Source organism: Pempheris klunzingeri, chromosome 4, assembly GCF_042242105.1.
Source record: "Pempheris klunzingeri isolate RE-2024b chromosome 4, fPemKlu1.hap1, whole genome shotgun sequence".
Classification (NCBI taxonomy): domain Eukaryota; kingdom Metazoa; phylum Chordata; class Actinopteri; order Acropomatiformes; family Pempheridae; genus Pempheris; species Pempheris klunzingeri.
This window is the reverse complement of record NC_092015.1, coordinates 19,619,941-19,635,111: the sequence shown is the minus strand read 5'-3', so window position 1 is coordinate 19,635,111 and position 15,171 is coordinate 19,619,941. Positions and strand designations below refer to the sequence as shown.

The window sequence follows — 15,171 nt, the reverse complement described above, 5'->3', positions numbered from 1 at the left end:
AGCAATTTCAAGGAACAATTTGTTGTGGCGGCAATTTTTAGCAGAAGAACCATCATTCCACAGAAATTTTGTTCACATGACGTAAAGGCATTAAAAGCAGGGCGAAGGCCTTTTTAGAGCTGCTTGTGAACGATCAGCTCTGTTTGCCAAGACGGCTACTCCTGAAGATATTTTCTGAGCCTCATCTATTTTTGCTGCTTCTTGCTGCCTCCTCAGTTATGGTGGGGATTGGGAAATAACAACAGAGGAAAGGTGGAAGTCTTGGCAGAATTTCAGCACAAAAATGTGGCCTACACATTTGCTTTATCCAACAGTCAATGAAATACAAGCTGTAGCAACAGTGCTGTTTTGGTTTGGTTGGATTTTTTTTTTTGCCGCTGGGACCTCCAACACTATGCCCACCTTCTTGACTTTTGAAATATTTTTGGTTAAGAATAGTAGGAGGGCATGCTCAACAATTGCTCTTAAGGACTTCCAAAATAGGAGCTGCGAGCTCTGCATCTTTCTTGCCTGTGTAACAGAGGGTGATCAGATATCAGGAGTACATGCATGATCTCAATACCAAGGCAGGAGGGGACGTCATTATACCTTCAGTACCTTCAAATCGTCACCAATCAGCGCTTTGGTGCCTTTAGTTTGTATTGGACGACAGACCGTCTGTCATTTTATCGTTCATTTTATGTATGAAAAAGAAATATTCACTGGATGTTAGTCCAGCCACTTCAGCCTGTGATTCACGCTCTGGACTGCAGCCCCTGTCAAGATTGATGGTACTGTTTTGCAGGCAGAGGTAACTGGAGGTTATGCTCACATCTGTTCTCTGTAACTCAATCACTTGGTCGGACAGCAAGACGGACTCCAAACATACTGCAGCCGACTGAAAGCGTTCATATCTCTCTTTTAGTCACGTTTTCTTTCCTCTTACTTTAGCTTCTTTATTCTCCGCCGTGTCTTTGTGTACATTAGCTGTCGTCGTCTCCCTAAAGTAAACTCGCTTCATTCTTTGCTGGTCATAAACCGAGTAATTACAAGGCACTCAGACCTAGACAGCACCACACACACACACACTCAGCTCACACGCTTACTAGGAGGAGTAAGCAGGGGGGGAAAAAAAGGAAAAAGCTCCTGGCATGATAATAAAGGACTTGTTGGCCGGGGTTACTAGAGGGCAACGGCCGTAACTCCTCTCCCTGTGTTTGTGAAAAGAAGAGAGAGAGAGCCAGAGGACGACGGAGCGAGACAAGGATCATGTGGCTGGAGTGTGCCGTGTCCACCGCTCAGCACTGAATCGGGAGCAGCACCCAAAACAGGGGGGTGGATACTGTAGCCTCGGAACCACTGGACTCACAAGCTCTGTCTACTCTTGTTTTCCAAACCTACTGTAACTGACTGAGTCCTCCAACACCAGAAGAGCCCACTGGGGCCTGTTTGGAAAAATTTGCTTCCATCCAGGTGCCAAAAAGGACCTGGCGCGGCGAAATATGGAATTGTATGAGGATTGTACGATGTCGGACTGGGAGGCCGTGCTGGAGCTGGATGAGGCGTTGGCAGGGTGGCTCCTGCAGGGTCCAGCTAGAGGGGAGTGGGGCTGGGAGTGGGGCTGGGCTGCCTCGGACCTTCAGGACCCTGAGTGGGACACTGAGGAGATCCCTGCTGTAAGTTGACCTCCACTTGTGAGCTGAAAACAAAAGATTACCGATTTCTTTTTGGGCAAAGTAAAGTCACAAGAGAGGGGTCAGCGAGAAGGCTTTGTAGTGAGCTTTACTGTAAAGGATTCAGTGGTTTATTCCTCACTAGTAAAGAAAACAGCAGGTTTGGGTATGAGTCATAGCTATTTGAATTCTCCCAGAGCCCGTAGAGGCCTGTTGTTTGGCGTGTTCACCGAGTGACTCGATGTGTGAGCCATGTAGGTGCGTTCGGTTGTTTCTGGTCAGGGATCATGATGATGATGATGATGATGATGATGATGATGATGTGTGTGGTTAAGTTGGCAAAATTCACTTCCAGGCAATTTGTGAGGGCTTTTCGGATATGTCACTCACATGTCTTCAGAGCACTCTTTCTTAACGCAGCACTTTCCTCAAAGACGAACAGACGCAGAATCCGATACGCGTACAGGCAGGAGGCACATTTTTAATGTGAACAAGCTGTTCTTTTTCCCAGCAGCCCTCATCCAAAGAAATCTATTTTTTCTTTTGTCTCAGTGTACGTCTTGTTACTGTATTGGCAGCTATTGTTTCCTGAAAGCTTTCCTGTCGAAGGAAAGCATCTGGCACAGACAGTGAGAGCCCTCACTTTGGCGCGCACATTTGGAGACTTTATACATCTCTCTCTGTAAATAATCAAATCTGCGGAAGCCAAAGCAAAAGGAAAGTTTGATCATGTTGGATAGGATATCCCTCCCACAGCTGAGAAGCACTAGTTTGACCAGGCTAATCAAACCACTATGTACAGTTTTCTTTACACTTGAGGTTTCAGCAGTTGTTCTACCCATTGTCACTAAACAAAAGGCTCATTGTCAGAAACATGTTGCTCTGTAATGCAAAGCTGAGAATGTGACTCACATTAGAAATGCTCATAGTCACGGCAGCATGTGTATTGAATGATCTGCAGCGGGCTGATCTTTTGGAATTGCGCTTTGAACCACTTTATTATTGACTGTCATTAGTGATGCAGATAATTCAGGCCACATACCCCTGCTTGCCATTTTCTATACATCCATTTTCAAGTGCCTGTCAAAATCACCCACAGAATGAAATCCACGGTACAAGTAGAGTAAATCCTGATCCAGCCTGTGGGTGGTTTTAACGAGGTTATCTCACATGCTAGATGGCAACAAACAACTCGGGCTGCTTGACGGCGGCAACACTTGTCAGGGGGCATGAAGAGTGTGAGATTTGGAAGCGTGTGTGCGTGTGTTTGTGTGTATGTGTGTGTGTGTGTGTGTGTGGTGGTGTTTCTGACTCTTGCCTGTCACTGCAGGTGCTGAGCCCAACGTACAAGCAGCGCAATGAGGACTTTAGGAAACTCTTCAAGCAGCTCCCCGACACAGAGAGACTCATTGTGGGTGAGTGGACGCCGTAGACAAACACGGGCCATCTGAGGACTGGCAGGGTGCAGCCAAGTTGTTAGCAATTAGAAAATGATTAATCAGAACAGAGAGGAAACTCAAGAGTGTAATAAACAAGATATGCACACAACAGGAGTGCAGTGAGGTTTCCGATCAAATTAACCTGTTATCTAAATCAACTCAATTGGATATTAGGGTGCTTTTTTATCAGACACACTTTTGATTAATGATTTTCATCCTAATGATTTCTCGGTGACTTCATTTGTAACTTTGTCTGGTGGTATTCATGTCTCTCGTCTTCATGTTTCAGACTACTCCTGTGCTCTTCAACGGGACATCCTCCTGCAGGGACGACTCTACCTCTCTGAGAACTGGATCTGTTTCTATAGCAACATCTTCCGCTGGGAAACACTGGTACGCTCGTTAATGCTAAGGACCTCTGTGCATCCCGGTATATTTTCTATTGGCAGTATTGGGTCACACTTGGAACTAGGATGTGTGTATGCATAATTGTGTGCGTTTGTGTGTGTGTGTGTAGCTGACTGTGCGGCTAAAGGACATCTGCTCAATGACGAAAGAGAAGACAGCCCGCCTCATCCCTAATGCCATCCAGGTCTGCACAGACACTGAGAAGGTAAGGGATGCACAGTGACTACATACAGGTATTATTATTAGTAGCAACTTGCGTGGGGTTCTAACTAATTAAATCTACTCATCTTCACCTAATAAGACAATAGGGAAGCCTTGAGGTTCAAAGTCTGGCTGGTAATGGGAAGCTGATTAAATCTGTACAGCCAACAGGTGCGACATGTTCCTCTCACAAACTGGTGACTGGAGAATGGTTGGCCCGATATTAATGCCCACCATCTCTGCCCAAATATGTCACTACAAATTAAAATATTCCCTCTGCTCCTTAAAAATGGGCCTTTCATTTTCCACAGATAGTGTCATTTCATTCCAGTGTGAGCCAAACTCTTACATAATTACCTTTTTTTTTTTTCCACAGCACTTTTTCACCTCATTTGGAGCCAGAGACAGGACTTACATGATGATGTTCAGACTGTGGCAGAACGCACTGCTGGACAAGGTAAGGAAATGTCATCTGCTAGTTTGTGATTTCGCTAATATTCACCTGAAAGGTGGCGTTCGCACAGGTACGTCGTGCATTTTACTCTGCAGTATTTTTGAGCCTCATTTCTCACTTTGGTTGGTCGATGCCTCTTGTAGCCGCTGTGCCCCAAAGAACTGTGGCACTTTGTTCATCAGTGCTATGGCAACGAGCTCGGCCTGACCAGTGACGACGAAGACTATGTCCCCCCTGATGATGACTTCAACACCATGGGGTGAGTCTGTTTGTGCTGCAGCGTCAGTTATTATACTCACCACTGTAATCATTTTTCAGTCGATCACCAAATTATCCAAATATCAAATATACCCAAAGCCCAATATGAGCTGTGTACTCCAAGCATACACACTCTCTCCAGCTCTAGAAACTAATCCATTTAGAAACACAATCACATATTTAACATTCTTATCAGCTCTCTCCTAGTTTACACTGCAACTCCTTGCTTTACCAGCTCAGTCGGACGCTTCTCAGCAACTGTGGAGAACTTTAAAACGGCAAAAGACACAATACAGCAAATACTGGGTTCATCTGAAGGCTTATAAACTCATTCTCTGCTCTTCACTTCCATCGTCCCCTCATGTCTGAAGTGGTGAAGGTGAACTCAATACAGAGTCGTTTGGCCTCCAGGGGAACTCCCAGTGTGACTGAAGTTTTATGTCAATTCGCCTTTGGGGAAATGTGGGCTACGATATGCAAAGTGACAACGTGAGAGGAAAGATTTACCTCTAAAGCTGAATTGAGGCTAAATTAGATGCTCCACAGTGGTTGTGAAGTGATCACAGCTTTGTAAGTGAGCGACAGTAGTCCACATACCTATTAGTAAGCCAATGCCGTGGAGATCATTTTCATCCCTTTCGCACATGTGTAGATCTTTTAATGAAATCAGAAAACGCCAACTTTGGGTTTTTTTCAGATGTACACAGACTCATATACACACAAGTACCACCAATGTTGCTGTGATTGTCCAAATATCCTGATATCAGTTTTACCGCATGTCACTTGGCACCTAAGAAAGCCAAAGCACGGCATAAAAAGTTTTTACTAGAACCTCGTTCCGGATGTGAGATGAGGTGACTAAGGTCTCGTCTGTCGCTGTTCTCCGGTGCCTTCAGGTTCAGTGAGGAGATTCCCAATGAAGAGAATGAGATCAACAATGACAACTTGTCTAAGAGCAGTGCTGAGGCCAAGCCCGAGGGGAGCCCTCCTCTGCTACATAAGAAGCTCGTCCCAAACAGCACCATCCCCAGCCCCGGCAACCATGATACACCCATCACTGTGAGTTACATAATATTACACACATTTATACAGGTCGAATCAAGTGCAACACCACTCTGGGTCAAAAAAATGACTTGATAAGAACATTATTGATGCCAGTGTTCTTTTTCCCCAGTTTGACCTCCCAGCAGAAGAGTATGCAGATTGCCTACCAGACGGCGAGCTGCTTGCTGTGCCACTGGTGGTGGAGGAGAAGAACAATGAGAGCAGCGGGCCTGGCGGTCCCGTCCCCTCACCCTCTCTGGACTTCAACGACAACGAAGACCTCCCCACTGAGCTCAGTGACTCCTCTGAAACGCACGACGAGGGTAACTGCAGAGAACAGAAAGAACGCCTCGCTTTTTTTTGATAAATTTGTAATCTAGTGGAAAGTCCGCTCTTTCATTCATAACAGATTAATCTGTCATCTTGTCCGTGTTTGTCTTGGTCGTGTAGGTGAAGTGCAGGCCTTCCACGAGGATTTGAATGGCAGGCAGTACATTAATGAGGTCTACAAGTTCAGTGTGGACAAGCTGTATGACATCCTCTTCACAGAGTCGCAGTTCATGAGTGACTTCATGGAACAGAGACGATTCTCAGGTCAGTATTTCTGATGCCCCTGCAGCTGCTCTCTGACGTCTGCTATACATACATATATGCATGCTCCCCTTCAGACATCATTAATTAATTCATGCCTCCCTCTCATCACGCTGCTGTTTAGATGTTGTGTATCACCCGTGGAAGAAAGAGGAGGCGGGGAACCAGACAAGAGAGATCCTGTACACCATCTCGCTGTCCAACCCCCTGGCCCCCAAAACCGCTACAGTCACTGAGACGCAGGTACAATCAACTCCAGCACATCAGAAACATTTGGGCCGGGTTTTCAATATCATCAAAACCTCACATTCCTTCTTTCGTCAGACTCTGTACAAAGCCAGTCAGGAGAGCGAGTGTTACATCATCGATGCTGAGGTCATCACCCATGACGTGCCCTACCACGATTACTTCTACACTCTCAACCGCTACATGCTCACCAGGGTGGCCAAGAACAAGTGTCGGTTACGGTGAGTAAGACGTGGTCAGATTTCCACAGCTCACACCTGGCAAATAAGACGCTGTACTGTGTTCACACGGTTCAAATTATTTTGACCATCTGTCTTATTTATTGCTTCTTTAGATTGTTTGTTGAAGTTTTTAATAACTTTTGAATTTGCTCTCACCTCATTGTAAAAGACTACGTATGAATGCATTTGTGTGCGTCTCTCAGGGTGTCGACAGAGCTGCGCTACAGGAAACAGCCGTGGGGTCTGGTGAAAGGCTTCATAGAGAAAAACTTCTGGAGCGGCTTAGAAGAAAACTTCCGCCATCTAGGTAAACTTTACTGTGGTTTTTGTCTGTTTGGACCGTTACAATATATTGTGAAGTTACACTACTATTTATTTTTGTTAAATGTAAATGAGCAGATATGTCAGTGAGGATTCTCACAGGTTTACAGTTACAGGTTTACAGCCCTGCATTTTGTAGAAATGATACATTTGAATTGCAGAGATTCCGTATTTTTGGCTATTATTAAAGAGATTATACATGGAAATGAATGAAGCCAACACATATTCCATAAAGATTGTGGGATGTAAGTGTTTTCAACAGAGCTAGCAATCTTTAAGTGAATGTGTGTGACACTCCTCCTCTCCGCCCTCAGAGTTGGAGCTGTCCAAGCTGGAGGAGATTCTCACCGAGTCCCACCAGCTGTCTCCGAAGGCCAAGGTGGTGAAAAACTCCACGGTGAGGCGGAAGAAGAGGCCACTCCCCCACATGCGCAGCCAGCATCTGGATGAGGCGCTCAGCCCTGTTACCACGCCGACGGATGAGGAGGTGATTCAGAGGATCAAGCAAGTGGCCGGCTCCACTCAGACCAGACACCAGAGTCCAGAACACCATCACCTGCCCGGAGGCCTCGCTCTGTACAGCGTCTCCAAACTGCTGCTCATCATCAGCTTTGTGTATGTAACTGATCACAACACACACTAGTGCACTAGTGTCATACAGGGGTGCACTGTATATTTGGCTATGAGGATGCACATCAACAACAACATGAAACACATGATCATCTCACATTTGTTAAAACAGACATTTCTGAGTCACTTGTTTTATGATTTCATCAAATTTTTCAAGTAGGTTTTGTGGCATTTTTGTCTAATTTACAAGTTAACTTTTTTTTTTGTTGTCTTATTAATATCTCATTGTCTGTCTAACCTGTCTGTCTGTGTAACCTCTCTCTCCTCTCCTTTCATTGCCATCCGTAGGATCTGTCTAAGGTACATAATCTGATTAGCAGGCGTAGCCAGATGCATTTATTCGAGCGTGTTCCCAGTATGTTTTGTCATTGGCGCCATGAATGTATCCAAATCAAAGAGGAAGACTCATTTGTTGACTCCTCTCCTTTCCTTCTTGCCCCCCTTCAGCCTGGTCCTGCTGGTGTTCCTCAACATGATGCTCTTCTACAAACTGTGGATGCTGGAGTACTCTGCACAGTCCTTAACAACCTGGCAAGGTCTGAGGCTTCATGAAAGGTACACACACACACGCAAAGTGTACACACACCTTTTACATTTTTTGCACCCACTTATACATATATTATTATTATATTATTATACATATAACTCTGTAATTACAGAGGTTCAACGTGGTTAATTGATATTTGGGGCAAAAACATTATCTATCACTGCAGAGATGAGACTGAATGGAGTTCCACCGTGGTTATTTGGTTGTTTGGCCAAAAGGTGTTCACATACAAATACATACTTAGTTACAGACATACAAAAGCACACACACTGTTAAACATACACACTAAATTATATCCATATGGCCGTTGATGTGTGTGACAGGAAAACGTTGGGCTCCTAAAATTACCCTGAATAGCTCTGGATTACAGAAACAATTTACCACACTGTTTGTTGGCAGTCCCTCAAAATAGAAGTCATGCTTCAGTGGCTGCACCCTGATGTTACTCATTTGCGTGTCTGTGTGTGCGTGTGTGTGTGCGCGCGCGTGTGTGTTTCCCAGTAAACTGCCTCAGACGCAGATGGAGTGGGCCCAGCTCCTGGAGGCGCAGCAGCGTTACCATGACGCCGAGTTGCAGAAGTGGAGGGAGATTATCAAGTCATCGGTAGTGCTGCTAGACCAGGTGCTCAGACACAAAGAGTCACAGAACTGTGATGATTCCTCTGCTTTTCTACCAGGCTATAAGGAGACGCCCCTGGACTCTGCGTTGTGTGATGTATATATTTATATATACTGCGTAAACTGGTCAGTCATACACTTGGCTGGCCAGAATCAGCTCAGACCCAGCACACTATAAGCATTAAATTAGCACCACGGCTTGCTCGCTTGTTTGCCAAGTGCATCATTTCATGATATAGGATCAATTAAGTGAGGTAGAAAATAGTGTATTACATTCACTACTGAGAGAGGGCACCGTTGAGCCAATAAACCTGAACTACTGGATATAAGGCAAGTGGAATCACACAGTCTGCAAAGGCTGTTACACATAGTAGCATCAGAGGCTGTAATGGACCGTTGCTGCTACAGAAACCGGTACCTCATCATGTTGCACAGAGGATTTCTCACAGTATGATTTTGGAATTTCTACCTGTTTATTTTGAGACAGCAAAAACAGACATTTACTGTTAATAGTAGTGTATAAAGAGCCATCCCAAACAACAAAATGGTGCCATAATTAAGCCAAGAATCCCTCAGTCAAAGCTCATATACGACATACTTCGTTTTCAAAGGTAGCCAGTGATAAAATATGACCTGTATATTAACTTTAGGGAAGCCACTGAATAACCTTTCCACGAATGTCTGACTACCAATGGAAAATTTTCCATTGGCAAGTCTGCAGCACTGAGAAAAAAAAAAAGATTCATTTAATTATGTTGAAGGACACAAGGGAATTGTTAAAGCCATTAATGTAGGTCAGTGTTACTTTACTGCCCTCGATAAACATGCTCTCCTCTCGTTTCTCCCCTTTAGATGAAAGATTCTTTATTGAACCTCCAGCGAGGGATTGGTTTAAGGGACTACAGCTCTGAGGCTGAGGAAAAGAGAAGTCGCTATCACTGACACACCACCACAAGGCCACGAGGGCGTGCTGTGCAATATAAGACCTGTTTTGTTTGTGAACCAGTATGCAGGCAGCAGCAAGACAGAGACGGAGAGGACACGGGGGAGGCGGGACCAACAGTGAGCTGGTCCAACGGACACAAAGAGAGGAACAGTCGTCTCCAGCGCACAGAGCTTAAAACCCCCAGGAGGAGGAAATCATGGACAGAAAGAGTGCCCCCATCACACACAAGAACTGAGGTGTCCCCAACATCACTGAGGCATTGTGGGAAGGCGCGACGTTTGCTCCTTCTCTACACCGGCGGGACAACCGTTTCCTTCTACGTTCTCGTTTCAAGTTGCATCCTACTGTAAGCCACGTCGACCAGACAGTGGCAGAGAGGAAGAAGGAAAACTACTGCATGCATTTAGACAACCTAGCTCCCCTCAGTCAGTGTTTATGTGGTCCAGTTCCAGTCTATGGGTGTCAAAAAAAAAAAAAAAAGAAGAACAGAACATGAGGAGAGGTCGAGTCAAAGAAAGGGGGGGTCCTTTCGAGTCTTAATGGCGTTCTACACTCTCTAGACTGTTCCAAACCAATCGTCCCCTAGAGGTCCTCACTGCAGCGTCCCTTTACTAAACCTCCAAGTGATCAGTACAGTATCGCCCCACAACCAAAAAGGAAAACAAGCGTTGTAGCCGACAGCTCAGCTTCACCGATCGGTCTCTATTGCCTTGTTTGAACCTGGCCTGTATGTCTCTGTCAGGGCTGGTTCCCTGTCAGACCGTCGTGTTGAAATATTTATTAGTAAAATCTAAAGACCTAAGCCAGTATTTTTAACCTTATACACTATTCACATCATCAGTCGCCCTTGCCACAGTGTTAGCTACCTTACTGCATTAATACGCATCCTTCTAAAGAAGTAGATAAATGTATTAACTTGGGCAAAAAGGTCAGCCTTCGATCACAACTTATTCATCTTTGAAAAAGGGATGCTGCAGCCAGACCGATAGGGAGACCTGTGTTCTTATATGTTTTATTACTAAACTGTGACTATATCTCTTAAAAAAAAATGTTTCAAATTAGAAAGAATTCTATGAATATATTTGAAATATATAAGAATATTTCATTATTTAATATATATATTTCAAAATATATAAACATTACCTATATTTATTGTTAATTTATGTACATAAAGAAATTATCAGAGCTCTAGACCAGTTAAAGAATTTCTAACAAAAAGTGTTTTCTTCTAAAAATGCATGCCAGATATGTCTGTGACATGTCCAGTGTGCAAGTATGATTCTGCATTCGCGCGATTATATTCGCGCATGTGTGTGTGTATGAAAGTGTGTACGTGCGAGAGTGCGTGCGTGCATGTGTGCGTGTGCGCACAAGCGTGTGCTGTCAAGTGTGACATTTTTACCATTCCACACTTGTGTGTTTCTTAATATTTTTCTTTCTTTTCTGGCTCCCACAGTCAGACTGCCTTTTTTTAATGCTAATGCATTTGGATGCCGCCTTGCATTAGTCCCACCAGGGTACAGTTTACAATCGAAGAGTTTTGTTCCAAAATGACATATCTAACATTTGAAGACAAAGTCATAGCTACTTTTACAAAATGATTGATTGATTGCTTAAACTATCAATTAACGTGACTTTTTGATACATACTAAGTATCTTAAATCCATGGTTGACAAAAGGAAGAAGACGGACTTGATCATCTAAATTTTTAGGCTTGATGATGAACCTGATGATTTTTCTCTTGTAAATGGATATACAACATTTTGGAGATGAACCCTTCATCTGCCCTCTTTGAGCAACTCTTTGTCACCACATTAGTGGCTTGACAAGGAATAGTTTAACATTTTGAGCAATTTTTAGCAGCCAGTTTCCAGTCTTTACGCTAAGATAACCATCCACTGGCTCCAGCTTCATATTAAGCGCGATGATACGAGGAAAGAACATGAGCGTATTTCCCAAAATGTCAAACTATTCCTTTAAAAACACCTATTTCAACCAATATTATACCCCTCATTTCCCCCATTTCAAATGTCTGTCTTGGATGCAATGAAAGCATGAGAATGAATTTAATGCAACTAAATTGAACCAAAAGAAAGTAGAATTGTACCTTCACGAATTATCATGTTGTTTTAAATGAAGTATTTATCATGTATGTCATGTACTATATATACTGGATTGGATGCGGCAAAGAGCATCTCTTAAGAGTTTGTCAACTGAGACCCCTGACAGCTGACGGATTATAGTGATGAAAGCACTTCCAAAATAAGAAAAACTTCCTTGTGTTAGAAAAAAAAGAGAAAGTGAAGCACTTTAAGGCCTTTTCAGGTAAAGAATGAAGGACAGAAATGGCAGCAGTTGAGTTTGGAGGTGAATGCAGGACTGAGGACATTGTTTCCGTGCTGTATTTTAGTTTGACAATCGCACCGGTGATTCACCACTTCCAAACTCATTAGGAATAGCTGGATTAATAAAATCCCGCCAGTTTAGTCACTGCTCGAAAATAATGTCACTTCTGCTACAAACAGAATATTTGTGCATTATTCTTTTTAACAGAATTACATGTGAACGTCTTTCAGCGTGGCATCCCAAAGCCCAATCTAAAGACCGACACTTTCTTGTCTGTTTCAGGGCAAGGAAAATAATGAGTGACTTGTATAAGGGAAGAGAAATCTTTACTGTGTGCCTGAATGGCGTGTTACTGACTGACAAAAACAGCAGAGAAGCTTCAGGATTGGGCCCCTGCTGTGTGCGCGTATTACATTTGGAGAAGGCACTGAGTAGCGATAACACATGGAAACCTTAAGACCTGAATGTGATTGGTTGGAAATGTTTTCTGTTTTATAGAAATCACTTTCACAACCCCGATGACACTGAAAGATTATAGTGAAGTTTTGCTTCATATATATGATGGTGCAGAAATGTCATATATATGAAAATGTGATTGAAATGCTTTAAAGAGTTTGTTTTTCAAGCGTATGATGGAATGGATTTTTTTTTTTTCTTTTTCAGATGCTTGAATTATATATTTTCTCATCCTGTTTTGAACGTGTCACTGTAAATGCTTGATTCAGTTGGTCTTATTCCCCAACTCTGTTTTTTTTCTTTTTTTTGCCACCTGATTTTAATCTCAGGACACTGGAATTGTGTTTTAAATGTCAAGGCTGAGTGAATTCATTCACAGACAAATTTGCAGCACTGAACTGCTGTAAAACAACACATCCTCCTCAGTCTAAATTAAATCGTCACACAGGTGTCTGAGGAGCTGTCGCAGCAGACCTGAATTTAATTTCATCATTCTCCACCATTATGCAAATCGAGCATTCTCATCACTCTTTTCTCCGTGTTTCTCATTGGTACCAACAAATCTGACTGAAACAAAGCTAAGATCTCTGGAACGTAACACCTGTTTGTGTTTGTTTTTGCTTTTTCTGTGTTCAGTCTGTCTTTTCTAGCGTGCACTCACACCGTTATCTGCGTTACACGAATGATTGTATGACTGCTAAGGTGACCCGAGAGTTCTGAATGCCACCGCTTTGTCACTGACAACTAATGAATTGTGCGCTTCATTGACTGTATTAATTGGCATTTGGCTCGCTGTCACAAAGCCGGCGAGACGTGCCACCCACACAACACAGTGCTGACTGACAGCCTTGGTTAACACACGGTAGGAACCACACACAACCTCCTGAAAACGACCACTGATCAAACCCATAGCAAATGCTCTTCTCAGAGTGTGTCTTGATAACATATGTACTGGTGTAGTTCTGTTCAAAAAGACTTCTACTGTATGTTTTTTTTTTTTTTTAGAAAATGTTTTGATCTCTAGAGAGACTTTTAGTGAAATTTATACATGAGATAAATATACTGTAAGTATATGTTGTGTATATCTGCAGTGTGCACACACACATACACACACACACACACACACTGAAAAGATTCCAACCTGCGCTGCGCGTAGGTTTTGACTTGCCGATGACTTTGCCTCATAGAGACTGAAGATAAAAGTGGCTTTCTGGTTCATGTGAAGTAGAGATTGGAAGTATGAATAAAAAATATATATATAATATATAAATAGTGTTGCTATTCTGTTCTTGACAGGACCAAAAGAGTTGTTATCCTGCTTGACCTACAGAAGAGTAGTATGGAGGAAGATTGCATAAGGCAACAAGATGAAATATTCATCTGTTACTGCCCTTTAAAGATAAAATAAAATCAGAAGACTAAAATATTGATGTCAGCTATTGAAAGCATTGTTATTTTGGGAGCTGTACTCACACGTCACAAGTTTGTTATAACCCACTGGCAATCTGCCCACAGCAGCCCTATGGCTCCTGGTTGTCTGACTTCAATTGCTGTTGCATAAATGACCTATGAATGCCTCTATAAACTCAGCGAGTGAACGCTGTGATGCCAGTCCATGTCACGGAGGCTAAACACGATCAAACTGGCCCTGAAACTGAGATGGCCGTGTCCAAGACTACATAACGCTGCTATTAAGTTACAAAAGAAAAACATAAATCATTTGTAAGTGTTGCGTTTTTTGTACAAATATGTTAATGTAGGAAATACTTTGCCTGTGTTTTATTCTACCTTATTCTGAGCTAACAAATATACACTGTATGCTGTGCATTGCAAGTTTTCATATGTACAGGTGACATAATAGTGCTCCTCCTTTAGCTTTTTTTTTCAGCTTGAGACACACAGGCAGACATTGTAACATCTGAAGAACGAAATGATTTAGAAATCCACAAGTCAGATATAAGGTTTCTGTTTGATTTTTCCCAAATATGAATGTGTTCAATGTTCCTCAGCATCTTGGAGACATGCAGCGGACAGTGAGATGGAGAAGGATTCAAATTTGACTCTTGAGATGATGATAATTTCCTATTAACAACACACAAACAGCTGATACCGACCTGCACCAGCTGGATGCCCTACTGGTAACACTGGAGACAGCACTTGATCGGTTCCCCTGTCCTGTCATGTTTTATCTCATCCTGATCATTTCAGTGATGTGGTACCACAGTCCCATTAAACTACACACTCTATTTCATGATGTCACGCAATTGCAGCATGATTTTTTGCACTGTGCAGCCTGCTCTGATATCATGGTATGAGGTCATCGCATCCTGACTAATTGCTATCCATTTTTTACTGCTACCACTATTTCAGTCTTGTTACAGTTGTATTCTTCGCTCTGTTGCTACGTGGTGGCTCTAAATCGTTCCAGGATAATAAAATCCAAGTGTTTTCTATGCCCCCAGAAATAACCGTCCCCTGCAGTCCATTAGTCCAAGATGGGAAAATGGGTGAGGTCGACGCGTCACTGTAATGAATCAAGGGGGATGGGACAACGTTGCGCGCAGCCCCCCCACCAGTCCCTCACGTCCAATGAAGGCTGAGATTGGATTTGCGAAGGGGAGGATGACTCCCACTTTCTCGTCGTGGCTGTTCGCAGAGGGCGGGGCGCCGTGCCTGCGTTTGACAGCTGCGAAATAGAAAATGTATAGCGCATAGATGGTCTGGGAAACCATGCTGCTCCAAGGCAACCGTCCTATCACAGCGAGTGGGATGCAGCATGGCCCGTTATAGCCT

General features: G+C 43.3%; 1 protein-coding gene across 1 annotated transcript in view; it reads left to right on the top strand.

The window, feature by feature from the left end:
- The window catches only part of gramd1bb (GRAM domain containing 1Bb), a 67,862-nt gene extending 54,225 nt beyond the window's left edge, over nucleotides 1–13,637 (top strand). Inside the window, exons 8-23 of the mRNA XM_070828933.1 lie at nucleotides 2,983–3,067; nucleotides 3,381–3,484; nucleotides 3,609–3,704; nucleotides 4,077–4,157; nucleotides 4,298–4,413; nucleotides 5,309–5,471; nucleotides 5,587–5,779; nucleotides 5,907–6,050; nucleotides 6,172–6,290; nucleotides 6,372–6,514; nucleotides 6,718–6,821; nucleotides 7,150–7,450; nucleotides 7,754–7,765; nucleotides 7,913–8,020; nucleotides 8,514–8,634; nucleotides 9,483–13,637. Coding sequence (XP_070685034.1) covers nucleotides 2,983–3,067; nucleotides 3,381–3,484; nucleotides 3,609–3,704; nucleotides 4,077–4,157; nucleotides 4,298–4,413; nucleotides 5,309–5,471; nucleotides 5,587–5,779; nucleotides 5,907–6,050; nucleotides 6,172–6,290; nucleotides 6,372–6,514; nucleotides 6,718–6,821; nucleotides 7,150–7,450; nucleotides 7,754–7,765; nucleotides 7,913–8,020; nucleotides 8,514–8,634; nucleotides 9,483–9,572 — 1,980 coding nt within the window. The 3' untranslated portion in view covers nucleotides 9,573–13,637. The remainder of the gene's footprint in view (nucleotides 1–2,982; nucleotides 3,068–3,380; nucleotides 3,485–3,608; nucleotides 3,705–4,076; nucleotides 4,158–4,297; nucleotides 4,414–5,308; nucleotides 5,472–5,586; nucleotides 5,780–5,906; nucleotides 6,051–6,171; nucleotides 6,291–6,371; nucleotides 6,515–6,717; nucleotides 6,822–7,149; nucleotides 7,451–7,753; nucleotides 7,766–7,912; nucleotides 8,021–8,513; nucleotides 8,635–9,482) is intronic.
- The last annotated feature ends 1,534 nt before the right edge of the window (nucleotides 13,638–15,171 follow it).